Below are 21878 nucleotides of genomic sequence, written 5' to 3'. Positions count from 1 at the left end.
ATAACAAATATATAAAGTAACATATAAATTAAAATTGGTCATATTTTCTGAATTTTAAAATGTAATATTATTGAATTCAATGACAAATTTGACTTACAATTCCGCGTGCTATAGGCTATAGCCATCCAAAAAAGCTGTTTCGGTCCACATTTGTCGTGCTCACGCCAAGGGTTTGCATAGGGACGGTAGGGACATAACACTACCAACTTTTTAGGATGCTCAAATTGTCCCCACCAATTTTAAACAACTTTATTTGCATTTTATAATGACTTCAGTCCTATCGGTCATTTAGATTGTCTTCCCCTATGTTAAAAGGAAAGAACTGACCATTATTATGTGAATTATAGACTTACATTTACCCCTTTTGACTTGCTGAATGTGCCAGTCCATTTTTTTTTGTTGCCTTAAACACACGTTTGATTGGCTGATGAGTTATACAACATGTCGACAACATGCCTCCTAAGCTCCCTTCGAAGAGGAGGAATATTAGACTTTTTTTTTTTTTTTTCGGCCAGAAGCACGAACAGCCACTGCAAGTAATATAAAAAGATGTTAATGTAGTGGAGGTGGGGAACATACCACACATTTTGCTACTGAAAATCCAACGTGCATCAGAGGTAGCAAAACATTAAACTGAATTTTCTAACCTGCAAAACTCGAGTTGGAAGCTGCTTGGAGAGAAGTGTCCTCCTATATGTGCTTTCTAATTTTAACATTAATTAAATGTGAGTAATGTAGAGAAACAAGGTTTACTCCCTTCTTCCCAATTGTCATTTTTATTTTATTTATGTGGTCTTAAAGCAGCCCAAAGGAGCTTTCATTCTTTGTTGAGTTTGGCTGTGCTTGTGGAAATCAGCAGTGTTGTTTTACCTGAAGGAAGGCTCTATTTTTATTTATTTTTGTTATTCCCTGACTAAGAGGGTTTTTTCAGTTATATTTAATTTCTTTATTTGGAAAGACAATATTGAGTGGATAGTTAATAGGTTGTAAACAAATGTGTATTTATTGTGTAAAATTAAAGTTATGTGCAAATATTGCCATTTAAATTTCCTAATAAAATCCAGACATTTATTCTGGAAATTTTCAAAATGTTTCTCTCGTAGCTTCTGAAAACAAAGGGTTTGAATCGAACGATGTATCACTTGCAACAATACACAGGAAAGTTAGTATAAGTCAATACAGATTTATTTTGTATTGATCATTTGGGCTCTCAATTAGGTTCAGATTCGTGAGAAATGTCGCCCAATCTGTTTGGTCTTATGAATGTCCCATCCCCAGCAAAGAGTGTACATGAAAGTTATGGTGTTATATCATCCCTAACAATGTTGAGACCAAACATACGCCCTTGGCTCATGCGTTTTCTCCATACAAGGTGTGCACAATTGCAATACACACACATGCTGGATAGTTTACGTACTTCTACTGGGCTACTACAATGAAAGCAACACTAAAACAAACTGCACACGAATATCCAACAGAGCTCTGCACGGCGGCAGCTCAACAGCAACAAAAAAACAATAATATGGCTACAATGCAAGCATGACTTATCTATTTGAAGACACCAAAGGGCAGTCATCTTCATATTGAATTTTAGAAAATGTCGCTGTTTTTGTAAAGAAAAAAATCGTTGCCTCCTTTGTCAACAGTTTACTTTTCCATTCCAATGGCGCCTTATTCAACGTGACACAGTAGCAAGCAAGCAAGCTGTCAGGTGATGTTACTAACAAAAAAAAAACAAAATAAATATTCAATCCCCAAAGTTAAATACGCTATTGTTTCAATGTTTATCTATATATTTATTTTACACCAAAAAATAAATATTCTACCAAAACACTTTTTTTCCCCCTCCCCATCACCAAGGGGTGCTGCAGCACCCCACATACCGCACCACTGTGGGTGCGTGTGTGTTCTCACTGACAAAAGTGCACCTTGTCCACTCACTCATCCGCATACAATTGATATAAAAGCGCCATACATTACTGATGTGCTCCTGAGTGCGTCTGAGCCGTCGCATCTCGGGCGTGTCGGAAACGGGGCTGAAGCCGCGACCTTTGCTCTCCTCGAAGTCTTTCTTGTAGATCACCTGGACGAACGGACGGACGCTCTTTCAAAAGTTAGCCGGCGGGCGGGCAAAGTACGGTACTAGGCGGTACTCACTTGACTCTGAAGTTGGCTTTGCTGCCTCAGCCGCAAGTTCTCCGGCGTGTCGGTCACCGTGGTGAAGGACGTCTTGGGGTAATGTCTGCCGACAAATGACCTTAGCCGGTTGTTTCAAATACCGTATCGGTCACGGGAAATTCGGTGGAATGATCATTTATTTCAAGACCGGGACTTTCAGTCAGGGGTGAATTTGTGCCTGATCCTGCCGGAACAAGATCCGGCGACTCTTGATTTTGGCCTTCCCGTGTTCCGGGTCGTATTGGGGCAGATCCGGCACCTCTCGTGTATAGAAAATAATAATAATATGAAAACGTTTTTAAAATAATATATCAAAATAATAAAATGCATAAATTCAAATCCTAAGAATTGCATGTTGTTTATAAAAAAATTTAACGTCATTTGAAAGAGGCTGAGAATTGTTGATGCACTGAGAAGCTGGACCAACAAATCACGTCCCTGACATAAAAAAAAAAAATTGAAATTGAAATTTGCAGCATCTAGGGAGCAAGCAGCCAGGATCAACAGTATGCCAAAAAAGACTGTTGTATTGACTGTCTTTTTTCAAAAAGAAGGAAGATTGTTCAAAACGAGTCAGAAAAGCAACAACCGGCAATGAGGGCAGCTGCAGCGATAATGATAACGGGCAGGACCGGGTGCAGCAGGAGGCTAGCGCCGCAGCAGCTAGCCAGGATCACGGACAGCCAGCCGAGCCGGGGCAGGAGGCTGCTACCGTGGCAGCGGCCGGTCAGGTTCAGCGCCACCCGGAGTGGGGGCAGGCTACAGCGCCAGCAGTCAGCCAGGTGGACTACCAACAGCCAGTAGCCTTATGGGAAATTCGGGTTTGGGCTGCACAATTTGTAAGGCAGTGAGAACTTTGGAGCTAGAGAACACAGGGGGGATGAAACTCGCAAAAGAATGGGTTTGTGTTATTTATTGTAATCTCAGATTTAAAAAAAAAAAATGTTACACTAACGTACAGTCTAACTCGTAAATTGTAAGTCCCAACTGTGGTTATGTGGGCAATTGCCCGTGCTGTGCAGAGTATAACCTAAATAATGGTAAATTGTTGTCATAACATTTATACCATAGATATTATCTGAAATTGAGGCTTTTAAGTCCCACAGCATTGCAAGTGGGCGTGTTGTTTTCAGCACCATTTTCTGCGTATGTTCCGGGACCTGTGCCCGTCTCGTTATCCCTGCGCTGTCATATGTACTTTGAGGCACCTTATGATTTACAAATTAAGCACGGCTTTCAGTGCCATTCGCTTTTCCCAGTCAAATTGAATTGGACATCTCGCACCATCAATCTCAGGCAGGTCAACTAGGGGGCGCCACGATGAATGTGCTCATCGATTTACATTTATTTATTTTGATAGCCAATACACTGTTGAGAGACATTTTGACCTCAAAACAGTTTATAACATTTTTTTTCCCCTTTCTTTTTTTTGTTTTATTTCATTTGTATTTAAGAAAAAAGAAAATGAAAAAAAAGGTGGAAAAGCAATTATTTTCTTTTTCTTAAAAATGAAAAAAGTTTATTCAAAAAAAGGGGGGAAAATAAATAGTACATTTTTTGTTTATTCATTTTTAAAATTTTTAAAAATTTCATTTACAGTTTTCAAATAAACAAAAAAAAAAGTCGGCAAGTCTATAAAATCTTATCTTTTTATTTTTTTAATAATTAAAAAGGGAAAATACCTATCTAACTTTTGTATTTTATTTATTATTTTGTATTTTTATCTTTTATTTATTTATTTACAGTTTTCAATGAATCGTATTTCATTTTTGGATTTCATTTAAAAAATACAGGGGAAAAAAAAGTTAATATTCTATATTTTATTGTTTCTAAAATTTATTTTCTGATAAAAGAGAAAAAATCTAGATACAGTGATACCTCAGCTCACGAACATAATTGGTTCCCAGAAAGTGTGTGTAAGGCGAAAAGTTCATCTTCCGAACATTTATTTCCCATAAGAAACCATTAAAATGAGAATAATCCGTTCCCAGGTCCCCATAAAACATAATTTTCTACTAAATAAGCCTTAAAACTACACAAAAATATACCTTATTTTATGTATAATAAATGTGCTATTGTATTATAATTAAAGAAATAAACTGTACTGTATAATAAAGTCGTTTTATTTACCTTTGTGATGGTAGTTGATGGCTTGATGGAATGGAGTGGGAGGAGGAGGGAGGGACGGAGTTACTGTTTGGAAGGAGAGTGTTACCGGCAAAGTGCGCAGTTACGGCAAAGTGCGCAGTTAGCGTAGACTCCACTGCTGTGCCCCCCACATGCTTTTGGTTGTTAATAAAAGTGCCCACAAAAAGCCATCCAACGCCTCTGGGTGTTTGTATGCACGCCGCCTCCTTTCTGGAGAGGAAATCGGGCGAACCGAAGACAACCGACGACAACGAGCCAACGTGACTCGCCGGTCCACTTCTCACTACGGTGGGAAGCTGAAAGCACCGCCAATTACCAGTCGAGGGCGAATTGGTAACACGAGTCACCTTCCATAAGGACTGTAGGTAACTTTTTCGGTCCCATAATAGCAAAAGTACACTCAATATGGTCCAAAATGTCTATCAAACACAAACCATGTCCGCACTCAACGAAAGTGAGGGGACGAACAGGGACGCCGTGAGCGTGCGTCAGCTTCTCGTGGCGCTTTTCGACCGCGTGAATTGGTTCGTCCGCCGAAAACTAGTTCGTCAACAGAGACTATATGCTCGCGAATTTAATGTTCTTGAGGCGAAAAGTTCGTGAGCTTAAGCGTTCGTGAGCTGAGGTATCACTGTATTCTCCAATTTCTTGACTACGCCATGTTACAGAAAAAAATATAATTTTAGTTCCTGGCTTGTAATCATTCGATTTGTGTTGCTAGGGTCCAAACTACATGAAACAGTGCCACTAAAAAGTTTGGCTTGGCTAAAATTAGAAGCTATATTTAAAATTTCCGACTTTATGTCCTAGTTATGCGTCAAGTATTTTTTTTTCGTGTTTCAGGTCAAACTAAGTCTATAAAATGAGGAAAATGTACATATACTGTACGTATAAAAGCATTCGAAAGTACAACTGTAAAGAAAAGTGCAGAATAGAATTTCAAAGTTGTGACCATAAACCCAAACTTTTTGGGACACCAAAGTGTCTTGATATGTCAATGCGACGAAACAAATTAGGAAATACGTACCACCAAGAACCTGGGAACAAAATATGGTTTTACATGGTGCTACGGGAATTTTATGTCAATTTTATTTTAGCGGAAACCGGGAGATCGATGCGTGCCATTGACTTTGGCGGGCCGGATTTGACCACCAGTTTGACACACGCCCAAACCCGAAGAAGGCGGCGGGATACGGGCTAAATAAAGTGACAGCGTCACAAAAGCGGAGTGGGCGGGACTTAAGGAAACAGCGGGAGAAGGAAACTGCGGATGATTGTTCAGAGAAGGACAAAAAACAAAGACCGTGGCTGCGTTTGTTCCAAAAAGGAAATGGCATTCAAAGACCAACAATGGTGGACTGACTCACGCGTTGCAGTAGGGCTTCTTGTCGTAACCTTTGTAGTTCTTCATGTTTAAGGTCATCTTGCAAACTTCGCAGTGGAAGCAGCTTTTGTGCCAGTTCTGAAAACACGCAAAAGCCTCCATTAGAAACAAACTGGCCATCACCATTTTACGCCTTGACGGCAATAGATGAGCTGGGCGGTAAATGGTTGCCATGGCTCACTGGCGTTGTTAGGCCAATTTTAGCCCCTGAAGCCCCCCTAAAAATATTGTTGTTTTATTAAAAAAATAAAAATAAAAGTTGCCAAATTTACAATGAAATCGCCAGAATATTAGTTTAAATCAATAATCATGTATCCTGTCATTATTAATGTAAATATGATCATAAATCTGTCAGTTTCCCCTCACTGGTAAAGAGCCCCTTCAGTACGTACTTATCCAATCCATTCCACTTGTTCATATAGAGGACGCCCACATCACTAAAATTCCAGTCTGCGTTTTCTCTGTGACCGGCACTGTGTGCCTGTGTATCTTTGACACCCACAGTAGAGCGCGAACGATGGATGAAGGATATCCATAAGAAGGATTTCAAGAAAGTGAGTATTTATCACTGCTGGGAGTAGCAATTAGTTAGCTCCAACCCCCAGTTAACAGAGAAAGCCCCATGTACCGTATTGGCCCGAATATAAGACAGTGTTTTTTTTGCATTGAAATAAGAGTGAAAAAGAGGGGGTCGTCTTATATTCGCGGTCTAGACATTATACCCATTCACGACGCGAGATGGCGCCAGATATCATTGAAGCCATGTTCTGTCATGATAGATCTCAGCTACTCTCCCCATTCACGACGCTAGATGGGAAGCGATGTTCTGTCATGACAGATCTCAGCTTCTCTCGTTTAACCAGTTTGCAATTTTTTATTGCAATTTTTTCCTTATTCAGATTTGTTTCAAGACTACAGTTAGACTTTGATGGTTAATGCAGTTATTGCAATTTTATTGTTTCATCACAATAGATTTGTTTATTGACATTTCAAAAACCAGAAGCCATTCATTTACGAATGTGATTGCACTTTAGTTTACATTAGGGCTGTCAAAAATATCGCGTTAACGGGCGGTAATTAATTTGTTAAATTAATCACGTTAAAATATTTGACGCAATTAAAGTACATGCCCCGCTCAAACAGATTAAAATGACAGCAGAGTGTAATGTCCGCTTGTTACTTGTTTTTTTGGTGTTTGGCGCCCTCTGCTGGCGCTTGGTTCCAACTGATTTTATGGCTTTCAGCACCCTGAGTAAGAGGTGTAATTATTGACATCAACAATGGCGAGCTACTGGTTTATTTTTTGATTGAAAATGTTACAAATTTTAATAAAATGAAAACATTAAGAGGGGTTTTAATATAAAATTTCTATAACTTGTACTAACATTTATCTTTTAAGAACTACAAGTCTTTCTATCCATGGAAGCTTTAAGAGAATGTTAATAATGTTAATGCCATCTTGTTAATTTATTGTTATAATAAACAAATACAGTACTTATGTACCGTATGTGAAATGTATATATCCGTCTTGTGTCTTATCTTTCCATTCCAACAAAAATTTACAGAAAAATATGGCATATTTTATAGATGGTTTGAATTGCGATTAATTTCTAAGCTGTGATTAATTCGATTAAAAATTTTAATCGTTTGACAGCCCTAGTTGACATATTGAAATGTTCAGATATTAAGATTTGAATGAGGCAAAATAACACACTTTACACTTGTTTTGGATGTACTGTAATTATTTTCTGTATAAAAATTAATTCGGTGTTCAAAAAGTCTTTTTTCAAACTTCAGTCTTGAAAAAGAGGGGGTCGTCTTAGAATCTGGGCCATCTTATATTCGGGCCAATACGGTAATTAATGAACCAAATGCTCCGTGTTTGACAATCAAAACCTGGCTTCCACACTACAGACAATCTCTGCGCACGTCTTATCTTTTTTGTTTTGTGGTCAAAAGTTACATCCTAGTGCTAAAATAATGCTGCTACAGAGCTACTGCTAGCTAGTTAGTCTGAAATGCATTGTGAAGGTCCAGGTTGTTTAGAGAGTTAAGTCTTTTTTTTTTTTTTTTACAACAATCTTTGGGGTGAATTCATTTGAATCTGGGGCATCAGTTGTGTTTCTCATTGATGATCATAGATGAGCTCATTCACGTACAGTACAGGTCAAAAGTTTGGACACACCTTCTTTCTTTCTTTCTTTATTTTCCTTTCAGGCGTGAGAAATCCAAACAAACATACAGCATTCATTTGTGTTTACATTCAGTTGTAGTCGAAAAGAAAAGAGCAGACAGGAGAAGCCGAAGCTTATTGAAGCCCGCCCCCAGTATACTATAGGACGCAGAATTTATCGAATAACAATTTTGACATTTCAGTTTGTGTAATGATTACAAGGTGTTTTTTTCCCCCCTTGATTGTTTATTTTCCCAATAGTCATTGTCGATTGCAGCTATTTGTTCGTTATGTTGATTAAATCCAGTAGATTAGTTCATAATTCATAGGTTAGTTCATTCAGTTGATTCGATCCAGAAGATAGGGAATAGCTGAGGACCGATGGCAGGCCGTGTCCGCCACCCCATTTTGTCGATTTAATCCTCGTCGCGGTTTTCATTCCTTGCTGCATTCCGACGAACACTCCTCTCCAAGTTGCGCAGCTCCGTAGTAATTTTCATTACCTTTCTGGTTGTGGCAGCTAGGTCATTCTTCACCTGTAATATATCATCACGGGCCTTGTTGAGGCTGGCGTAGACTCCAGCGACAGTGCCGACGGCAGTAGTGGCCAATTCCACTGATCTCTTTTGGCTTTCCAGCACTTTCATGACGATCTGACGAAGTGGGCTCCGAGCCCCTGCAGAAGAATCGCAGCCAGCAGCGCAACAAAAAGATACACATCCTCGATGTCTTCAACTTCGAGTGTGGTCAGGCACACCGGCCGCCACCTCATTCAATGCAACACAAATGGCGAGAGCGTGCAAAAAGTAATCAGAGCAGAAGGTGGCTACTTTGAAGATACTAGAATATTATACATGTTTTTAGTTATTTCCCCTTTTTTTGCACAGTACATAATTCCACACATTTCATTCATAGTTTCATTACCTTCAGTGAGAATTCACAATGTAAATAATCATGAAAATAAAGAAAACGCATTAATGAGAAGGTCTGTCCAAACTTTTGTCCTGTACTGTATGGTTATATTCAGTGGATGGATGGTTATAATAATACACTAATAATAATCACACCACCAGGGGAACGGCGAGGATCAGAGCCCCTACCTCCCCCCGCTCCCGCGGCCAGCAGCCCAGGCAGAGGGGAGGCCACGCCCAGGGAGCCACGCCATAGAAAAAAAAAGTGTGGGACCCACCTACCGCCCTATTACTGTGGCTGTAAGGTCCCCGGCTGGCAGCCATTACCCAGCACCGTAATGGGATTGTGTGGGGAGGGTAGTGCAATGTATGCATTTCAAATAGGAGAGCTGGGCTTGGGGCAGTGGGACCACTGCATGGGATTTCTACCCAGCCGCCCGTCCCACCACCCTTTGCTGGAGCTCCCCCGTGGAGTATGATGTGTGTGGTGCGTTAAAAAAGGTGCTGGAATGGCTGGGCCTGCCATGAGGAGGTAACGGTGAGCACCCCCTACCCTTGAATTCTTAAAAGCTAGCAACGCCCCTGCCATCGCTCAAATTAGATTGGACGTCTAGCGTGGTCCATGGCAGACAGTCATCAATCCGTTTGAACTGGCTCACTGTCGCCCCCGCAGGCACAAGGAGGAACCACAAGACAAACAAATGGAGTTTCGCTGGACTTGTGACACAAAGTGGGTTCTCGTTGAAACTACTTGACGCGTCATCTGACACGAGACGAGACTTAATAATTCATCGACCTGACGCTATCTTTTATGCATGTGACGCCCGATACGCTAATACTTTGGTTTTTTTTTACTAATCGCACACTTCCACAAAGCTAAAATAGGATGTACATATTTTCAATGAATCAGTTTTGTATTTTTTTTTATAATGACAGAGCTTTACAATTAAACACAATGTCATTGAAAACTCAAATTACAATGATTTAAAAAAAAAAAAATTAAAACACACTTGCTACAACACCAAGTACCACTAGAAAGCTGATGAATTAACTCCATGCATACCATTGACAACAACAGACTTTCAATTCATTTCAACTGAGAACTTGTTGTGAATGCCCTAGCTTCAGTGCCATGGAGGGCGCTAGACATCCGTCAAAATGGACTGGACGTCTAGCTTCGTCAATGGCAACCAATGAGTATCCTGTATGAGTAATTTTTTAAAATCCTGCATGAAAGGGTAAAAAAAGCTCCAATTGCAAAGGAATTAGGGGATTGTCCAATAATCTTAATCAGCTGCTAAACTGCAAATCCACAAGCAGTTCAAACGGAGCAAAATGTTAAAAGTTGAAAAGACCAATCAATCCAGTGGACAAACACAAAAGGACTTTTTTTTGCGTGTTTTTGAATGACGAAATGCGATGCACCTCACTTGACGAATACACTTGGCTTGATTTTCATTTGAACGTCTCTCCAACGCATTGTGACGTCACACGTTGATGTCAAACGGAAATCAATTGGTTGACATGGGAATGAAAGTCTGAAAAAAGTGCTCACCTTGTCCAGGCAGTTGACTTTCTCCGTCGGGTAAACGATCTTCCCGCATCGGGCGCATTGGGGGTTCATCCTGGCGACTCGGGGATGGGGAGGGGGGTGAGATGAGATGGGACGGGACAGGACACAGGGTCCTGAGGCTGAGCAAGGACAAGTGGACGCCGCCCGCTCGACTGTTCGCTGCTGCTCCGAGACCGACAAACAAGAGCAGCGGCTGAGCGGAGCGCTGGGCAAGCTAGCGGCACTTAGCAAAGTCAGCCGGAAGCGGAAGAGGCACTTCCTGTCGAAGTATTTTCTTCAAAGTAAAAGCAAACCGTTTTAAATACACTGCTAAAACAGAGTATTCTAATAATAAAATGAAAGTAAAATATAGTCTTTTTTTTTGTTTTATGGGAATTTTGGGAAAAAAATTGAGGCTAAGGAAAGTGAATTCCCTCCATTTTGCAATGTTTCACAGGGTCCAGCAGAGGGCGACACTTGAACGAGCCTAATTAGGAGCGAACGTTAGACGAGATGCAAAGACCCAGATAGTAAAATTCTATTGGTTTTTTTAAATGGCTTTTCTTAGGCGCGCCGCACAGCCCGAACCGTTTGACCGACCGGCACCGTTCAAATATGAAAACGGCCGGAATTTTCGCGCGACACGGGGACTTTTTCAAACGACCCCGAAAATTTAAACACCGATTTTTCACAGATTTTTCGAAAAAAAAAAAAAAAAACACTTTTCAAAATGATCTAGTCCTACAATTTTTAACCAAATCACATAATTTGGACTTTTTTTTTTTAAATTAGTGACATAAAAGGTGTATGCAGAATTTGGAAAAAAAATACAGTTCCCAGGAAATTAGCCAAAAACGTTCTCATTCATTTTTAATGGGATGCAACGTTCAAATTTCCCATTCACTTCCAATGGAATTTACATTGCATTGATGCCATTGACGGCCATGTATGTCAAATCTATTGATGCCAATGTACTTGGATTCCATTGACGCATAAGAGTCGATGCCAATGACGACCATGGACGTCCCATTCATTTTCAATGCCAAAAAACATGTCTCCAAATCAACAGCAAATGGACAGATATCAATAGGACATGTTCCCCCCAAATGTCCCCGATTCTATTGACGCATATGGAAGTCGATGCCATTGACGGCCACCGACGTCCAAATTTCCCATTCATTGCTTTGAGGCCAATGTAGACAGATGCCATTGACGGCTATGTATATCAATTCTGTTGATGCCGATATACTTGGAGTCCATTGACGCATATGTAAGTCGATGCCATTGACAACTATGGGCGTCCAAATTTCCCATTCATTTTCAATGCCAAAAAAAACCAAATGTCCCCAAATCAACAGGAAATGAACAGATATCAACAGGACATGTCCCCCCAAATGTCCTCAATTCCATTGACGCAAATGTAAGTCGATGCCATTGACGGCTATGGACATCCAAATTCCCCATTCATTTTCAATGGCAGAAAAAAATGACCCCAGATCAGATCTTAGCCCCCAGGAAATGACCAGGATGTAAGTGATCACAAAATTTCATAAACAGCTAACAAAGACTGATCATTTATTCATTATTATTGTTGTTTCAGTAGAATTTTAATACAGTAGAACAACAGGAAAAAAATGGCAACAATTGCAAGTTAATTGATAGATGGAAGCATCGAAGAATGCCGTCTGTTTTTAAAGGTGGCAAATTGGTCTATCTCTCTGCTCTGACTCCTACAGGTCAATAAAGGTGGTGAAGTGATTATTATTAGTGTATAATTATCAGGATCCACTGATGATAATCATATGTGAACGAGCTTGGGTCCTGTACTTATACAGCTGATACGCCAGAAGGAAGTCACCCCAAAGCTAGTGGTAAAAAGAGTGCACACTTAACTCTCTAAATAACTAGGACATTCACAATGCATTTCAGACTAACTAGCTAGCAGCAGCTAAGTAGCAGCGGTATTTTAGAGGTGGGATGTAACTTTTGACCGCAAAACAACAAAGGTAAGACGTGCGCAGAGATTGTAGTGTGCAAGCCAGGTTTTTATCTGTCAAACACGGAGCATTAGGTTTATCAATTACATGGTACGTTCTGTTGTTAGCTAACTGTTACTACCAGCAGTGCTAAATACTCACTTCTGTGGAAAACCTTCTTATGTCCATCCTTCATCCATCTATTCACGCTCTGCTCTATCCAGACAGCTGTCAAAATCAGACAACTCCCGAGACCTTTCGTTCTTTCCTATTCGAATCGTCACCTCAAAATGAAAGAACGAAGCAGAAGGGAAAATGACGTTCACGCGTTACAGCGGGCGCGGGTTGTCCTCCCTGTAGTCGTAAGGGTCTCCGGCGAAGGGCAGCGGCGGCGGGTGGTTGTAGATGCCCATGAGGAAAATGATGATGGTGCCCAGCGTCATCACCGGCGTGATCAAAAACAGGCACAGCCGGTCCACCGTGCGAGCGATGCCGCTCCAGTTGTCCTTCTCCTGTATCGAGTGAAGGAACGATTAGGTCGACTGCGGACATACGGTGCTGCCAAAAGTATCGGCACCCTGCAATTCTGTCAGATAATGCTCAATTTCTCCCAGAAAATGAGTGCAATTACAAATGCTTTGGTCGTAATATCTTCATTTATTTTACTTGCGATGAAAAAATGCAAAAGAGAATGGAAAAAAAATAAAATCCTTATCATTTCACACAAAACTTCAAAAATGGGCCGGACAAAAGTATTGGCACCCTTTGAAAAACCATGTGATGCTTCTCTAATTTGTGTCATTAACAGCACCTGTGGCACATAACAAGTGGTGGCAATAACTAAATCCCTCTTGCAGCCAGTTAAAATGGATTCAAGTTGACTCACCCTTTGTCCTGTGTCCTTGTGTGTACCACATTGAGCATGGAGAAAGGAAAGAAGAACTGTCTGAGGACTTGAGAAGCAAAATTGCGAGAAAGCATGGGCAATCTCAAGGCTACAAGTCCATCTCCAAAGACCTGAATGTTCCTGTTTGTACCGTGCGCAGTGTCATCCATAAGTGTAAAGCCCACAGCACTGTGGTTAACCTCCCTAGATGTGGACGGATTGGCGAAAGATTTCAACTAAAGATTGTGCGGATGGTGGATGAAAGAACCTCGACTAACATCCAAACATGTTCAAGCTGTCCCGCCGTCCGAAGATACAACAGTGTCAACCCGTACGATCCGTCGGCGTCTGAATGAAAAGGGACTCCATGGTAGGATACCCAGGAAGATCCCACTTCTGACCCAGAGACATAAAAAAGCCAGGCTGGAGCTTGCCAAACCTTACCCGAGAAAGCCAAAAACATTTTGGAAGAATGTTCTCTGGTCAGATGAGACAAAAGTAGAACTCTTTGGGAAAAGGCATCCACATAGAGTTTACAAGGGGGGAAAAAAATGAGGCCTTCATAGAAAAGAACTCGGTCCCCACAGTCAAACACGGCGGGGGTTCCCTGATGTTTTGGGGTTGCAGTCTGAAGACTACCAACAAATTTTGCAGCATAATGAAGGGCCCAGTGTGAGAAAGCTGGGTCTCCCTCATAGGTCATGGGTCTTCCAGAAGGACAAGGACCCAAGAGCACTAGAAAATGGTTTGAGAGAAAGCACTGGATACTTCTAAAGTGTCCAGACCTGAATCCCATGGAACGCCTGTGGCGAGATCTGAAAATGGCACCCTTCAAATCTCAGAGACCTGGAGCAGTTGGCCAAAGAAGAATGGTCTCAAATTCCAGCACAGCATTGTGAGAAACCCATTGATGAATACTGACAGAGGTTGTTGACAGTTATTTTGTCTAAAGATTGTGCTACCAAGTATTAGGCTGAAGGTGCTAATACTTTTGTCCGGCCCATTTTTGGAGTTTTGTGTAAAACGATAATGATTTCATTTTTTTCTCCATGTTCTCTTTTGTGCTTTTTCATTGCAAGCAAAATAAATGAAGATATTACTACCAAAGCATTTGTAATTGCCTTGATTGATAGAAAAATCAAACGCTTGGCTCGCCTCATTGTAGTCGTTCTTGTTGCGCATGTGTTTGATGATGTAATTGGCCCCGTCCACCGCCGGCTTGATTTCGCCGTACAGCTGCTCGGTCACGCCGCCGCCGTCCTCCTGCAACTTTTTCACTGAAAGCACGACAGGCGCGTGACCTCCGGGGAACGGCGAGCCGACTCGGCACGGGCGTACCTGCGGCGTGGGCGGGCCGGGCCGCCAGCCCGTGGCGGCCCGACTGCTTCTCGAACATGAGGTCGCTGCGAGACTTGACGCTGTAGTACTCCTCGGCCGAGGCGATGTAGCCCGCCGAGCTGGAGCGCCGCTGCAAGGCGCCGTCCCAGTACGGCTCCGTTTCGGCGGGACGCGACATCAGCAGCAGGCGGGGGAGTCGCTCTAGGAAAAACTGATGCGTAAAGATCCTCCTATTAGTTAGTTAATGAAGGAAAAGAGTCGATTTTTCCTTGTTACGGGTTGTTTTATTCTCAGAACGAACAGGAGATGATGACACTGAATTCAGGAATAAAAAGAAGAAAGAATTTACACTTAAGACAGACAAACAGAAAAGACATGACATTCTGGTACAAGGACACAAAAAGTGTGCCCCTACCAGCGTTTTAGCCTTTTTCCTTACTTCTAGGAAGGGTTAATTTGCTTGGAATGTGCAACCCCCAGCCCTGATCAGATTACATACGCTGGTAAAAGAACAAAGGCCTGTGTGAATTTAGTAGAAAGAAATGTTGCATCTTCCACATATGATTATGTGAATAAATGGAAATATAATTCTACATTAATCAACAACTAATCAAATTAATCGACCTTCATTGACTGTATGTATGAACCAATGAGTCAACTCGAAGCCAAAATAATCCCGGCATTACCCTCTTGGTCCACTCGGACATGACGTGCGTGCTGGGACTTCGAAAGTGCAGGTTCAGGACCACCACGCAATTCAAGACCACCACGGTGACCAGCACCATGATGAACATCAGGTACCTGGGACAGCCGCGTATTAAGGTCACAAAAGGCATCCACCCACCCGCCTTCAGTAAATGACCTACTTGACAATGAGCGGGACAGAAATGGAAGTCTCCGGAAGCCTTTGAGAGATCAGCAGCAGGAAGACGGACTGAGCCAGCAGCACAGAGATGGACAACGTCATCTTCTCGCCACCTGACGAGGTAAAATAGATGGCAAAATATAGGAATCTATTATGCAATACAAGGTTTAGGAAAAGTAGGAAGCGACCCACTGTCTGCCGGGAGATAGTAGACGAGCGACGCCAGGAAGGAGATGAGTACGCAGGGAATGATGATGTTGACGATGTAGAAGAGCGGCTTGCGCTTGATGATGAGGTAGAAAGTGATGTCCTGGTGCTTGTTGCTCTCCATGGGAATGTGCTTATAGGCGTTCCTCTTGGCCGGACGGTGGATCACCTCCCACTCGCCGTTCTCTGCCAGAGACCACAGCGTCATGTACGGCAACCCCACCGTCCCGACGAGCTCGAGTTCTCACCGGTCCAGCTGGCCGGATCGATGATGATCCACTCCACCTTTGCGTTTTCCTCCTCCTTCAGGAGCATCCTGATCTCTTTGGCGTTGTACGTGAGGGAGCTAGCAAATGCCAAGGTCACGTGAAAATGGGCTAGGAACGGGCGAGCTACGGGGAGGGAGTGAGGAACTCACGTGAACTTGAGGGTGCAGTTCTGCCAATCGAAGGGGAAATAGTTGACGTTGATGGAACAGGACGATCGGAAGATGGCGGGGGGCAACCAGTAGCAAAGCCCATCGGGTGTCACCAGCACGTTGCTGTAGTACGCCACCTGGAACTGGGCGTCGTTGCTGGGCGGGGGGGGGGGGGACGACAGAAGGCGCACTTTCTCAGGCTGCTGTGGGCTTAAATAGGAGGGAGCTACGCTTTCTCACTTGTTCTCTAGCACGATCTCAGGAAGCCACACCATGCTGGACGGCAGGCGAAGTATCTCGATGCCGTCGAACTCACTGGCGTTCCACATCAGCCGGTAGTCCGTCCACGTCTGGCCCACGAGAACCAATCGGCCATAGGTATAAAGAGTTCGATGTGAAAATTCAGATTCCACTCAATTGGAAAAGTTCAACTTTTGTACCTGTTTCTTAATGTATAAAAAATGAGGGGGAAAAAAATTCAACTGTAGCAAGTCAATGAAAATTGGGCGCCCTCTACTCACCAAAATATGCATTGCGGGAACAGTTCTATTTATGGCGATAATGACACAGTACAAATGTTTAAGAATATATTGAATGTTTTTCTTACATTTTCAAAAATGGTCAACAATTCAAAAAATAAATGAAATAGAATATTTACTATTAAGTGAAGGGAATAGTATCTTTTCTCGTATTTACTGTTTAACTGTTTGTATTACTCTAACACACCCAATATAAAATAAATAGCTCTTATACCATAGTTTAAGGAAAACAAGCAGATTATAGGGCATAAGAGACACGTGACACCTTCTTATCACGGAAGCCCAACGTGTGCGTCATGTAGCTGACTGAGCAAGATTGACGCTGACGAGGCAAGACATCTACAAGCCCACGTCTGCACCACCAACTCTCGCCATCAGTTCTCCCGGACAGTCCAGAACAAATGGCGGGACGCCCTGTCCCAACACAAGGAACACCGGAGACCGCCCGATATCCAACTGATAACACGACCGATAAGACTCCAAGAGCGCCTTTGACGTTGAGGCGGGCAAAATCTCCTACTGCGTTTGCCCCAGTAACGGTGACTCAGCAATTTGTGACGCACGAACTAAACAGCCAAAACATTTATACCCGTTTGTTTATTAAGGTAAAAAAAATGAGGGGGAAAAAACATCCAACTTTAGCAAGTCAGTGAAAATTGGGCGCGCTCTACTCACCAAAATGTGCATTGCAGGAACAGGTCTATTTATGGTGATAATGACATTATCTTGTTTGGCGTACCATATCACACCGCACTAGTGTTTTGTATCGATTTTTTTTTGTACAAACGTTTAAGAATGTATTGACTGCTTTTTTCTTACATTTTAAAAAATGATCAACAATTAAAAAAATAAATTGCTAAAATGATATTTACTATTAAGTCTTTGACTGTATTCGACATCAAATGTCAACGGCATCCTTGACGTTGGCCCCGATTGTGGCTCTTTGTTCTAAAATCCCAGAACTTACGTGTTACAAGCCGCCGTCAGCGGTACTGATTTAGTCATTTCATATCCTGTTTTATTTTGGTAGGGTACTCTCTGTTCACTTCAGTCAGCTTTGTCATCCTCCCTTAATCACCTGAGTGCCCGCACCTGGTTCCTATTAGATGCACTCCTTAAAAACCCTTCTTGTCTGTTGTCATTTGCCAGTGCGTTTTCAGTGTTTAGAGATCATTTGGAATCTACGCCACAGCCAACCTTGAAGTTAAGTTTTTTGCCTTGCTATGTTTTTGCCTTTGACTGTTTGTGTTGGAACTTGGAATTTTGTCATCACGTCCCTTTTCCTGAATTAAATGTTTATTGGACAGTGATAATCTCTTGTCTCGTGCATTTGAGTCCAGCCGTGTGTGCCCCAATCCGTGACATTACGTGTTCGATCCAGACGTTAGTGAGCAGAGTCTCGTCCACTTCTTTCTGCGCAAACCCAAAGCAGACGTCATTTTAATATTTCAAAAATTGTCTGCGAGCGAGCGTCCGTACCAAGGAGATGAGATTTGAAAGCGTGAGCGCCAGGTAGACGTCAACTGCGTCCTCCTGTCTCTCCACAGGACGCAGCTCCTTGTTGTAGCCGCGCTCCTTCAGCAGGTGGTTGATCAGGCGCTCCTCTTCGTTCCTGCACCGGCATGCTACAAGCATGTTTGAAGGTTAACGTCAAAATAACATAAGCAAAAAAAAAAAAAAAAACAATGGAAATGAACTCGGAAAGTATGTTTTCGCTCATTAACCGCCACACTGGACATTTATATTCTACTGGAACCCAACATGATCAGTAGCGCGGGAAGTGGGGTGCTGAGGGTGCTGCAGCACCCCCTAGTGTTGGGGGAAATGTTGCTTTTTTTTTTTTTTTTTTTTTTTTTTTTTAATAAATCAACAAATATATTGAAACAATACTGTATTAATCTTTGGGGATTAAATCCATATGTTGAAAAAGTTTTTTAATGTGTTCATAACATGGTCACCACCTGACACCATGCTCGCTACCAGATCATGTTGAATAAGGCGCTATTGGAACAGAGTAGTTAACTGTTGACAGAGGAGACGATAACATGACGCAAAAACAGCGACATTGTCTATAATTCAATTCAAAGTCAAAAATGAAGATGATTATGATAATTTATAATAGTGCCCAGCGAGGAAAAGTTCGCTCCAGATTTAGACTGTGAATAGCTTGCATTGTAGTTATATAGTGTTGTTTTTGGAAGCCCTTTTAATTTTTTTCGTCAGTCTTAGTCTTTTGGACGATAATACCGATTAGTGTTAGTCATATTTTAGTCATCTCAAAATGTGTTTGTCTTCGTCTAGTTTTTGTTGACAAAAACTCAAGACACTCAGCAGGAAAACAGTACATTATTTTCAATATATGATACCCACCTGGACGCCACGAGCTCTATGTAAAAAAAAATTTTTTTTTCCCTTTTTTTTTTAATGTTAGTATTAGGCTAATTCTAACAGGAATGCTATGCTAACGCTAAGAGTTACATTCAGTATGTGATGATCACTCAGCACAGAACTTTAAAGGCTAAAGCAACATTGCATATTCTGTCTGGCCAAGATAAGAAAACAAATCTTACCGTGTGTCTAGGGTGTAGTTTTGGTCTCAACATTGGTGGGGACGATATTACCGTAATGCACATAATGCAAACAATGATCCAAATAAGGGACGGCTAGCTTGACTTAGTTGTTCGTTGTGGAGCCTGGTCTGACCAGAGTAGTTTTGAAGATTAGCAAGTTTAATGTTATGCTAACTCTGATGCAGGTCGGCCTTTCAAAATTAGTGGTGTTTCCCCCACTTCCACAACATTGACGTCTTTTTACATGACTTACTGTGGCTGCTGCTGGCCGGAAAAAAAACCTTCTAATATCTCTCCTCTCTGAAGGGGGTGGAGGAGGCAGCATGTTGTCGACATGAATCTCTCAGGGCTGTGTGAGTATGGTATGTGTGTGTGTCTCTGTGGTGGTACGGGGGGCTTCAAGTCATCAGCCAACCAAACGTTCGTTTGAGGGGAGGAAATGGACCGGCACATTCAGCAAGTGAAAAGGGATAAATGTAAGTCTGAACAATATTAAAATCATTTACTTAATAATGGTAGGGTCTATTCTGTCATTACAACATATGGGAAGACAATCTAAATTACATATAAAACTGCAAATAAGGTTTCTTAAAAGTTGGTGGGGACAATTTGAGCATCCTGTAAAGTTGGTAGTGTTATGTCCCGACTGTCCATATGCAAACTTCCGCCCTTGCCGTGTGTGCAAGCCTGGAGACTGGAGTACCGCAGCACATCACATGAATGACCCTGCTACGACGCAGGCTAACTACATATAAAATGTTACACATTGTTAACATGTAACCAGCATGACAGCTGTTTTTGGATGGGAAAAACAAAATAAGTTCCTCAGCACACCCTGCTGTGAGTGACTTCCAGCGCCCCTGAACATGATTGTTAAGTAGACTAAAAGTTACTCCAGCCTGGTGCTTATATTGATGATGTCAATGAATACAATCCATTCCAAGTGTTATTTTTCTGTCAACTTGATCAGGTTTTTTGGCGTTTGTAGGCTAAGAGAGGAGACTCCGGCACATTGAAGAGCTCCAATTTCAGACGACAGCTGCTTCCTTCCAACCGAGTCAGACGTTTGCCAACAAAGGCAATAGACATCAACAAATGATAACCTTAAATCATTAACTGACATTGACGGTGCCAGACATTAAATTATTTATAACAATTAAATCAAAAACAAAAATAGAAAAACTAAATATTGACAATTTAGCCATTTACATTTTTTTACGTCAATTTCTTAAATACGAAAAAAACAAATTGCAAATAGAAAATATTTGTTTTTAAAATAATTTCCCTTATTTTGAAATAAACATACTACTCAATTTTAATTCTCAAAATGTTAAAGGAAAAACAGTAAATATTGTCTTATAATTTCACAAACATTTTTTTGAAAATATGAAACAAACGGACATTAAGTAATACCGATTTAATTCCTAAAATATGAAAAAAATAAAGTTTCCTTTTTTTTTTTTTTTTTTTTTTAAATCATTGGCTGGTTTGCCACTGACAGCACAAGATATTCAAACCATTTTGACTGGGCGGAGTGAATGAATTAACATGAACACACTACTAAAAACCTACTAAATACTGTATTTTTCCGACTAAGTCGCACCTGAGTATAAGTCGCACCAGCCATAAAATGCCCAACGAAGAGAAAAAAAACATACGTAAGTTGCACTGGAGTATAAGTCGCATTTTGAGGGGAAATTTACTTGATAAAATCCAACACAAAGAACAGATATGTCATCTTAAAAGGCAATTTAAAGAAAAATACAATATAGAACAACATGCTTAATAAGTGTACAGCATGATAATGTTACATGATGCATGAACAACGAAATGCGAACGTGGCCAGTATGTTAACGTAACATAGCTATTGAGAGTTATTCAGATAACTATAGCATAAAGAAAGTGCTAACAAGTTTACCAAACCATCAGTGTCACTCCAAAACACCAAAATAGCATGTGAAATGATATAATAATGTGTTAATATTTTCACACATAAGTCACTCCTGAGTATAAGTCATACCCCCAGCCAAACTATGAAAAAAAACTGCGACTTATAGTCCGAAAAATACGGTACCAACAACATACGGCACACATGCAGAACTAATGTCTGAATAGGTTTACACTGCTACCTACTCGAAATCAGATCTAGAATGAGCGGCATTTAATTATTAGCATTGATGAAGGTAGCAATTTATACAAATGGACCTTAAAAACCTAAACAAAGTCAGATGCGCCAGTGTAAACACCGTGATAAAAAACAACCGACCTGGCCAGAAAAGCGCTAGTAGAAGAACAGCAAGAGCTTGTGGAGGCCTCATGTCGAGCTCGAATTTTGTCGGGAAGAAGTTGTCAGCTCGCTCGTCGTTCCGTCCGTTTGCCGACCTTCTGCCAAAGGGGTTTTGAGTGACAATCGGCAGCTGCGGAAACACAAGTGGCAGAAAATAGAAGCGGCAGCAATGCATTCTCACTCTGTCCCGGAAAAACACAACAGCTAGATCCACGCCCGCTAAACCTTGAAACATTTAAGAATCAAGTTTCAAAAAATCGATGAAAGTGGACCTAAAACTTGGACTCCAATGTGAACTAATTCCTTAGGTGAATTTCTTACATACAGTAAGTAATCTAACACAAATTGCCCCAAAACAACAGGAACTGCCCCAACAACAACAGGACGTGACCTATGAAGGAGATAGTACTTTTTCTCGTAGGCACAGTCTAACGGTTTGCATTATT

The 21878-nt window shown here is 41.4% G+C and overlaps 2 protein-coding genes across 5 annotated transcripts in view; both read right to left on the bottom strand.

The window, feature by feature from the left end:
* Positions 1-10565, bottom strand: part of nebl (nebulette) — a 46642-nt gene extending 36077 nt beyond the window's left edge. Inside the window, exons 1-4 of one of the 2 annotated variants that reach the window (XM_057824727.1) lie at positions 10350-10565; positions 5694-5788; positions 2158-2242; positions 1976-2083 (exon numbers count right to left, since the gene is read on the bottom strand). In XM_057824727.1, the coding sequence (XP_057680710.1) occupies positions 1976-2083; positions 2158-2242; positions 5694-5788; positions 10350-10418 (357 nt within the window). In that variant the 5' untranslated portion in view covers positions 10419-10565. The remainder of the gene's footprint in view (positions 1-1975; positions 2084-2157; positions 2243-5693; positions 5789-10349) is intronic. The other variant, XM_057824728.1, reaches the window with a different exon arrangement.
* Positions 10566-11575: 1010 nt separating this feature from the next.
* LOC130908919 (acetylcholine receptor subunit delta-like) lies at positions 11576-21667 on the bottom strand. 3 transcript variants are annotated; one of them, XM_057824860.1, is made up of 12 exons: positions 21412-21667; positions 18055-18200; positions 17944-17988; positions 16277-16386; positions 16037-16192; positions 15867-15964; positions 15604-15804; positions 15413-15524; positions 15233-15347; positions 14547-14757; positions 14364-14485; positions 11576-12834 (listed from the first exon to the last, which is right to left on the bottom strand). In XM_057824860.1, the coding sequence occupies exons 1-12, from the start codon at positions 21665-21667 to the stop codon at positions 12652-12654; spliced, it is 1755 nt and encodes a 584-aa protein (XP_057680843.1). In that variant the 3' UTR covers positions 11576-12651. The 3 variants fall into 3 exon arrangements, with proteins under 3 accessions (XP_057680843.1, XP_057680844.1, XP_057680845.1); XM_057824861.1 differs by lacking the exon at positions 17944-17988; XM_057824862.1 differs by lacking the exon at positions 21412-21667 and having other exon boundaries at positions 17944-17984; positions 18055-18164.
* Positions 21668-21878: the final 211 nt, after the last annotated feature.

Source organism: Corythoichthys intestinalis, chromosome 20 (assembly GCF_030265065.1).
Source record: "Corythoichthys intestinalis isolate RoL2023-P3 chromosome 20, ASM3026506v1, whole genome shotgun sequence".
In the NCBI taxonomy this organism is placed as follows: Eukaryota; Metazoa; Chordata; class Actinopteri; order Syngnathiformes; family Syngnathidae; genus Corythoichthys; species Corythoichthys intestinalis.
This window is presented reverse-complemented; position numbering and strand designations above follow the sequence as displayed.

Excerpts from the sequence above, each read along its gene's own strand:
- LOC130908919 (XM_057824860.1), bottom strand. The coding sequence starts at position 21,667 with ATGTTTCAAGGTTTAGCGGGCGTGGATCTAGCTGTTGTGTTTTTCCGG. Across the intron at positions 15,965-16,036 it reads AACTGCACCCTCAAGTTCAC|CTCCCTCACGTACAACGCCA; the intron begins GTGAGTTCCTCA and ends GGCATTTGCTAG. Across the intron at positions 15,805-15,866 it reads CGATCCGGCCAGCTGGACCG|AGAACGGCGAGTGGGAGGTG; the intron begins GTGAGAACTCGA and ends GGTCTCTGGCAG.